The 9,186-nt window shown below is 34.9% G+C and overlaps 1 protein-coding gene across 2 annotated transcripts; it reads left to right on the forward strand.

The window, feature by feature from the left end:
* The first annotated feature begins 526 nt into the window (after positions 1–526).
* Positions 527–8,491, forward strand: LOC132032397 (calcium-dependent protein kinase 8-like). 2 transcript variants are annotated; one of them, XM_059422015.1, is made up of 9 exons: positions 527–720; positions 1,642–2,160; positions 3,835–3,958; positions 4,043–4,186; positions 4,852–5,004; positions 5,108–5,223; positions 5,773–5,940; positions 6,958–7,188; positions 8,108–8,491. In XM_059422015.1, the coding sequence occupies exons 2-9, from the start codon at positions 1,663–1,665 to the stop codon at positions 8,258–8,260; spliced, it is 1,587 nt and encodes a 528-aa protein (XP_059277998.1). In that variant the 5' UTR covers positions 527–720; positions 1,642–1,662; the 3' UTR covers positions 8,261–8,491. The 2 variants fall into 2 exon arrangements, with proteins under 2 accessions (XP_059277998.1, XP_059277999.1); XM_059422016.1 differs by lacking the exon at positions 527–720 and adding an exon at positions 936–1,111.
* Positions 8,492–9,186: the final 695 nt, after the last annotated feature.

Below are 9,186 nucleotides of genomic sequence, written 5' to 3' on the forward strand. Positions count from 1 at the left end.
AACGTGATAAGAATAAATATTGACCTAACTCAACCGCAACAACAATCTTTTATGAAGGATTGCCTCAGGATCATATGAGAAGCATCATCATTTACCGATGTGGACTCCGCCCCGGGGGGGGGGGAAAGAACCGACATCCGGAATGTGGACGGTATAAGAGGAGTGTCAAATCTCGATAACAATAAATTGTGATAGATCGACTCTATACGTGATGCGAATGAATCCCGGCTAACTCAACTTTAAAAGTAATTTCGGGGAAGGATTGCCTAAGCATTATAAGGAGATGAACGACACCATTTCCCACCGACGTGAGACTCCAACATAACAATTAACGAATATCTGATAAATTTGTTGAAATACGCGTAAACTTATTCGAACACCACTTAAAAGAAATTAAAATAACAACAAATTAATTAAAATTCATTTCTAGAAAATTTAAGTTTGGATAACATTAAAAAATATATTTAATTATATGTAAAAAAAAAAAAAAAGTGAAAATTATTAGAGATAGAAATTTGGAAAAGGCCATCTATAGAGAGGGAGAGAAAGAAGACAGGAGGGGGGATTTTGCAGGAGAGAAAAGTCTCTCCTCTGCCCATGGCCAATTTTGTTCTTCTATCATTTTCCCTTTTTTATTTCTTCTCTACATTTTAGCTTTTTTTGCCCCTTAATTTTCTTTATACACAAACCCATAATAGAGAAAATATCAACAATTTTCAGGTGGGGTTCCTTCTTCTTTTATTTATTTTCTTCTTCTTTACTTCCTGTTGCATTTAATTGTTCTTTCAGCTTTGTAATTTTCTGGGTTCACTCTATATAGTTTTTTTTTTTTTTTTTTTTTTTTTTTTTGCATCACATTTTTTTTGTTATACACAAACCCCAAATAGAGAGAAAATTATCAACAATTTTCCGGTGGAGTTCCTTCTTTTTAAAAAAAAAAAAAAAATCTTCTTTAATTTTTGCTGCATTTCGTTGTTCATTAAGCTTCAAAATTTTCTTGGGTTCATCTATATTTAGTTTTCTTTTTCTCTATTTTTTTGGCCTATAATTTTCATCACAAATTTTTAATACACAAACCCAAAATACAGAGGAAAAAATCATCAATTTTCAGGTGGATTTTTTTTTTTCTTCCCCTTCTTTAGTTTTTGCTGCATTTTATTGTTCTTTAAGCTTTGTAATTTTATGGGATTCTTTTCTCCTTAATTTAGAGGAAAAGACAACATTTTTCCGGTGGATTTTTGGCTTTTTCTTCTGCATTTTATTGTTTCTTTCATTTGTTTAATTTTTTTAATTGTCTTTTTCTGGAATTTTAAAAGTAATAAATTTTCACAAAATCCGAATAATTTCCAGGATTCTTGGAATCTTTGAAAATTTTGATTTAATAGCTATGATTTTTCTGTTTTATGGGCATTAGTATCATATTTAAATTGTAGTCATTTCAAGCATTGTTTATAAAAAATCATTTTTTACTTTGATTGATAATTTTTCAGGAGTTGATATTTGAAAATTTTGATTGAAGAGCTAAAATTTGTTGTCATTTTGCTGTTTTATGTGCAATGGTATCATATTTATATTATGGTCATTTCAAACATTGTTTATTGAAAAAATCAATTTTTTTTTTTTTTGATTGATAATTTTCAGGAGTTGATCTTTTAAAATATCATGGGTAATTGTTGCGTGAAACCCGGTAAATCAGCTGAAAAAAAGAACAAAAAGAACAACAAACCCAACCCTTTTTCGATTGATTATGGGAAACATGCCTCTGGAACCAAGCTTGTTGTATTGAAAGATCCAACAGGACAAAATATACATGAAAAGTATGATTTGGGTCGTGAACTCGGAAGAGGAGAATTCGGGGTTACTTACTTATGCACTGACGTGGAAACAGGCGAGAAATATGCGTGTAAATCGATATCCAAAAAGAAGCTAAGGACTGCGGTGGATATCGATGATGTTAGGAGAGAGGTTGAGATCATGAAGCATTTGCCTAAGCATCCGAATATCGTGACGTTGAAGGATACTTATGAGGATGATACTGCAGTGCACATTGTGATGGAACTGTGTGAGGGTGGAGAGTTGTTTGACCGAATCGTAGCTAGAGGCCACTATACGGAGAGGGCAGCTGCCGGAATTTTGAGAACTGTTGTGGAAGTCGTTCAGGTATACGCCCTCCGTTTCAATTTGTTTGTCTTACTTTCCTTTTTAATCTCTTTAAAAAAAGAATATCTCTTTCTTATTTTGGCAACTCTTTAATTCCAACATCCCGCATGACATGTTTAAGACCACAAGATTAAAAGGCATTTTGGTACATTGTACATAACTTTAGTTTAAGACCACAAGATTCAGAAGTCTTCTTTATTACTTTCTTAAACTGTGTGCCTAGTCAAATTACGACAAACAAATTGAAACATAGGGAGTAGTTTTTATCAGCTTCTCAGTTCACAATTGATGCCGTTTGGTTTTTACGTAGTAACTTGGGGTGCTTCTCTCACTGAGTTATTCAAAGCTTATGTATGGACATTCAATTAGGTTCCCTTTTAGTTAGCCTCATTTTCTGCAACAACTATTAATTGTCCTGCATGACATTATGAAGTACTTTTAAGTTGGTAGGAATCTTGTTTCATATATAAATCGTGAATCTGTCTTTGTTAAGGGTTAACCCAATCCTTTGATTTTCAATGAGCAAACCAGAAAATGTAATATCCTTTCAATGGGTGGAAAACACTATGAGAACTTTTGGTTCTGATTCAAAGTATAATCACAAAGTGTGTACTCCATTTTAGTTCATCCTCTTCCTAATGCCTTTCTGGTATTTACGTTTGCTGATTGATTTCACAAAGTAAGAGTTGTAGATGGTTGTTCATCGCATTTACTCAGTGAGACACATGCACATGTCCTTTGCTCTATGTTTGATTGGGTGTCAATTCTTAAATATGTGTGTCATTAGAGGTGTCAAACAGGGGCGGAGCTTCCCTTGCCCAAGGGGTATCAAGCGACACCCCTTCGCCAGAAAATTGCATTGTATAGGTAGGTCAAATTTTGGTTTTATAGGTATATATACCAGTGTTGACACAAGCTGAAGGTTCAGCGCAGTGGTGAAAGGATTGCAAAAATTCCCTAAGGTCGGACTTCGATACTTGCTCACAACATAATTATAATTTTTGGACACCCCTTAATGAAAATTCTGGCTCCGCCACTGGTGTCAAATGGGTTGGATTTGGGCAGGTCAAAATGGGGTGAGTTAATAAATGGGCGGGACGTTGGCCCGCCAAAAAGTTACTTGGGTTGAAATAGGTTGGATTAGAATGGACTAAAGAGCGGGTCATAACCCAACCCGCCCAACTCTTACTAAGTTTTAATTTCTTTGTTTGTTCTTTTATAATTTTTTAAGTACCTAATAAAACTATTTTTTCCTTTATTATAGCTAATAAATGGGCGGGTCAATAACCCGTCCAAACCTAATGGGTTGGGCGGATCATGTTTTCATATGCTAATTTTGCCACCCATATGTGTCATGTCCTTTATATGCATTGGGACCCAAAATACTTAATGACAGATTATGGATATGTGAAAGAATCTATGGATCAGTCCAGGGGTGAATATAGCTTCATTGAGCAATAGGATTTGGAATGTGTCACAATTGACCAATCAAAGAGGGATTCATTGTAGTATTATCTTTTGAACTTTTCTTCATTTGGTTTTTGCTAATCTGTTATCTGAAAGGCATGGTACCAAAGCTATTAAGTTAGCAGACTATGCCAACTTAATACATATTTAAGTCTGTCGAGGCCCATATATTTATGGTCAGTTTATAAATTTCCAATGGTATTGCAGATGTGTCACAGGCATGGGGTAATGCATCGTGATCTCAAACCTGAGAACTTTCTTTTTGGTAACAAGAAAGAAACAGCTCCGCTGAAGGCTATTGACTTTGGGTTGTCTGTTTTCTTTAAACCTGGTATGCAATTAGAAACGAAACAGTGAGTTTAAGCCTTTTAACATGCTAAAAAAATATTTAATGTTTTAATTTCTTTATTAACAGGGGAACGCTTTAACGAGATAGTGGGAAGTCCTTATTACATGGCTCCTGAGGTCCTAAAGCGCAATTATGGACCAGAGGTCGATGTCTGGAGTGCTGGAGTTATACTTTACATTCTTCTTTGTGGTGTTCCACCGTTCTGGGCAGGTTATTTTCTTGACTTCATTTTTTATAACCACGGAACAAAACTTCAGACGCAAAGATCTTCAGCTGTGCAATATTTATAACTTGATGATTTATTAACTAAGGGGTCGTTTGGTTGCTGCTTAGCAAGTGAATTATTCATGTATTAAATTAGTACCATGGTTAGTAGCATTTTAGTTGCTATGTATAAAATTCAGCACATCAAATACAGTGTTTGGTTACCAGTTTACAATCCCGCATGACTAATACATGTATAAGTTATGAGTATGTAGGGTAGAAGATGGAATAACTAAACCCTGCATAACCCCAACCAACAATAAAACGACCCCTAAGGGTGTGAAATATGAAGTACAACTTGATTCATGTTGGAATATGTCGTTGAAATATTAGATGACTGGGTGGGTGAGGTGTAAGGCTGCCTCTGCTCAATTATTTTGGCTTCTCTTTGGTTCTATGGGTTGGACTGTTGCTAAATCTATGTTGCTCAGACTCTCCAAAAATGCTGCAGCATCTGTGTCAGATCCTCCAAAAATGCATTACTTTTGGAGGATCCGACATAGGTCCTGTCGCATTTTTGGAGAGTCTGAGAAACATTGTGCTAAATAACTTGCATAGATATGTTAATGTTTTCTCGATACTTCCCTAACTTCCTTTCTTAATATTTGTAGAGACTGAACAAGGAGTAGCCCAAGCGATTATCCGTTCTGTGATTGATTTCAAGAGGGATCCATGGCCTAAAGTTTCTGATAATGCAAAGGATCTTGTAAAGAATATGCTTAATCCAGATCCAAGTCGACGGCTCACAGCTCAACAAGTTCTCGGTAACGTTTGTGGAATATTGAGATATTGTATTTCATTCATTCGTTGTTTTACTCTCTTTCTGATAAGTGTCTTTTTTCGGGGCTTTGACTCTTGTGGTTACAGAGCATCCGTGGTTGCAAAATATAAACAAAGCACCAAACGTCTCATTGGGTGAGACTGTAAAAGCAAGGCTCAAGCAGTTTTCAGTGATGAACAAGCTCAAGAAAAAAGCTTTGACGGTAAGCACACACTTTAGTCTGCAAATCATATTTATAAGCTCAGGATTCTTCACTGTCCAATAAAGATGAATTGATATGGGTAAGCGCACACTGTAGTCCGCAAATCATATTTGTAAGCTCGGGATTCTTCACTGTCCAATAAAGATGAATTTATATGCTTTTTCTCAAAGCCCGAAATGAAGGAGAGAAGATTGTCTGTAACTATTTACTGCACTACCTAGTGCTATTGGCATAATTACCTGTTTGGACCGTCCAGAAAAATAATAGCTGGCAAATGTAAATGTCTTGTACATTAAGTATAAATATACATATAATATACATAAATATATATGATATATGTAAATATACGTATAATATACATAATCAGTGTATATGTATTGTATATTTTGGCTAGCGACCATAATTAGTTTCGACCAACAGGCCAGAAATGAAAAAAGCCCTTAATGAAATCTTAATTCTCACTGAAAAAAATGAGAAGATTCTCAGCCTTTGACCAAGTTTCATTTTTTATCTTCTTGATATATGTACTTTCTTGTCTTCCAAGTACAGGTTATGGCTGAGTTTTTGTCTGCGGAGGAAGTCGCTGGACTGAAGGAAGCATTTGAAATGATGGATACGGGAAAGAAGGGCAAGATAAACCATGGAGAGCTTAAAAATGGCTTGCAGAAGCTTGGCCAGCAAATCTCTGAGGCTGATCTTCAGATTCTCATGGAAGCGGTAAGAATTCTCATGCACTGCTTCTTGGCTTGATTTTATTTGGGTAAACATAAGTTGTTAATTGATCAAAACTACCAGCCTGCAGCACTATTGGGCTCTCTTGGAACTTTTCTGCCTCAAAGAGAAGGCAGGTGCCCGAGATGATATGGCCATGTCTTACATAGAACTCTAAAATACATAGATTGACATTATTTAAAGGACTTGAAACCTCTTGGAATCCATGTGATCTTAGTAAAGAAAAGGCTTATTACATAGACAGTCCCTTAATCTTGTCGGTAAATTTCGTTTAGACACTCGAACTACGCGCTGTTCCAATTGAGCACCTGAACACATGATAAAGTGTTCCTATTAGACCCTTCCGGTTCACATTTTGGAAAAACTTTTGCGCATATTTTCAAGCATCTATTAGGTAGTTAAGTTAACTACATAATATGTTGCCTCCTTTAATTATACACATCAGCCTCAATTGGAACATGCCTGAGGTTTTACGGTTTACCAAGGCTAATCCGTATAATTGAAAAAGGTGACATATTTAAAGTAGTTAACTTATTTACATAATGGAGACGTGATATTACATTAATGGTGCACTTACATTATTGTCCATTGTTTGCCAGGAGTCTTTTCAGGTTGGTTATAGATTTGTACGTCAATGCAGGGATAAGCATGAGATTTAGAGAATCGTAGTTGTTGTTGATGAGAAGACAGCATTAGTCTTTTGTCTTTAACCCTAATCTCAAGAAATTGATTGATTACGACATATACTTGGTCAATATAAGTTGTAACATTGTACTTACCATTTCAGTGTAGAAAAATCTGTAGCCAAATGAGCTTAACATTTCGCTTGTCTTGGCATCCCCAGTTTGGTGCTTATTATTTTCCAAAAAAAAAAAAAAAAAAAAAAAAAAAGGCATTTCTCTTTGATCCTTTTGGGTCTTTGACCTGAAGGGCGCTTATCCTTTTTATTAGTATTTTAGTTTTAGTTTTATTATGTTTTTATTTTCTGTATCGGTTTTACAGGCCGACGTTGACGGAGATGGAAGTTTAAATTATGCAGAGTTTGTTGCTGTATCTGTTCATCTAAGAAAGATGGCCAATGATGAACACCTGCACAACGCATTTTCATTTTTTGACAAAAACCAGACTGGTTACATAGAAATCGAAGAGCTGCGTAGTGCGTTGAGTGATGAGGATGACAGCAATAGTGAGGAAGTCCTCCATGCCATTATGCACGATGTTGATACGGACAAGGTCAGTATGTCTGGTTATGTGCACCTATACCGTTTGGTAGTTTTCTGTTGTTTGGTCCACCACTTCCTGGCTTAGTGGTTCATACTTCGTAGTGCAAATATTAAGCATTGGTATGTGTGAGTTTATGTGGATGGTATGGGGAAATACACATATACTTTGATGGCATGCACTCTTTCTAGCACATATAGATTGGTCATGAGACTCATGCTTGTTTCTTTCTCTTGTTTGAGACAAGTCGTGAATCTAGAATATTGTGGTGTTTTACCGTGAAAGAAATTGGGAAGAAGTTGTCAATAGGTTGACTGATTCTATCTAATTCTTTTTAATGGACAATTTGGATGACTGAAATAAAAAAACCTATTGTTATGAAAGTTACTGAATGAATCTATTCTATTCTATTTCGATCTCAGAAGAAAAAGAGACACTCTGTACGATTTTGAAACCTCGTCATTGTTGAATAATAAAATGGATTTTCCTCGAGGACGTAGTTTTCCAATAAAAAGATCGACCTGTCATACAACTTTTATAATGAAAGATATCTCTAGACTTCCTAGGTAAATCCATTTTATTATTCAACAATGAGTCACTAGACATTATGTATCTGCTGCACATTCTTATGCATATATACTTATATTTATAATATAGCTGTGGTTTTCCATTGTCATAGAATCATATTTCATCTATCTCTAGAATTTTTTACCATTTGCTTTTGTCAGTAAGTGTAGCAGATTTCATAAATCCATCACTTTTGCCATTTCTTTCTCATAAAATTTTACATTATCTTTTCCTAATGTGTTTTTCGCTAGAAGTTTATTCTTTCATTTCTAGAAGTATATAGCGTATATCCAACTCTTTTGGATTAGCTTCTTCCCGGAGTTTGGGAGCTCAGCCTTGTTTCCTTATTTTGTCAAACGTGCAGGATGGTCGCATTAGTTATGAGGAATTTGCTGCGATGATGAAGGCTGGTACGGATTGGAGAAAAGCATCGAGACAGTATTCTCGTGAACGTTTTAACAGTCTCAGCTTAAAATTGATGAGAGATGGCTCATTACAAGTTGAAAACAAGGCCTAGATCATCAGATCCAAAAAGTAATTTTTTTCTAAATAGATATATCCCTTTTTTCTTTTATCATTGAGCATGAAATTCTTGTTTCCTCTTTTTCTGTTTTTTTCCTCTGCCCTCTAAACTCCATCATAGGCATATCCTGGAATGTATGTGTAATCTAAAAAACTAAGGTTTATATACCTGTAAATATATGGAATCAGAGATCATACAAAAAATTTAAACATTTTCTTTTAGACATTTTTCATTTTTGTAAGGGCATATAGCAATGAAAGTTCTAACTTATCCGTCTCACTTCATTAAAAAAATTGAATTTGACGAATTATTGAATTAAAGACCTATTAGGTGGATTTGGAAATAAAAGTTCTTAAATCCTATATTTGTAAAGCGGTAAGTGTTTAGTTATTACACTAAACACTCCTATAATATAACTCAATTTCAGATGCACTGCTTATATTTTACTAATATCAATCAATTACACCCTTGTACTATAAAATTTCTACATTTTGAAACTTTCAAAATGAAATGGTAACATTAAATGGGATAAGAGGGGTGTCTGTTTCTTTGGTAGCTTTGATAATCTTTAAAAGATCAGAAAGATGAATAAGTCAACCTCCCATTGATTCTACTTCTTCTCTATTTCATTATGAGTTACATACCTATAATTGATTCTCTGAATTCCTAGTCATTTCTTTGTTTTTATTGGTAACTACCTACTCCACTAACTTGGTTGACAGATCGAAAGAGTTGTTTCCTTCCCATCTCAAATATACTTGTTTGTTTCACTATTATTGGCTCTCCTTACCGTTAAATTAAAGAAAGAGCATTACATATGAAGGGCGGGTAAAAAGAAAAATTGATCACGGACTTCTAGGTTGATAAATTTTTGAAGAAGCGGTCCATATGACACCTTAAGGAATTCCCACATTGAAAAG

Source organism: Lycium ferocissimum, chromosome 10 (genome assembly GCF_029784015.1).
Source record: "Lycium ferocissimum isolate CSIRO_LF1 chromosome 10, AGI_CSIRO_Lferr_CH_V1, whole genome shotgun sequence".
NCBI lineage: Eukaryota > Viridiplantae > Streptophyta > Magnoliopsida > Solanales > Solanaceae > Lycium > Lycium ferocissimum.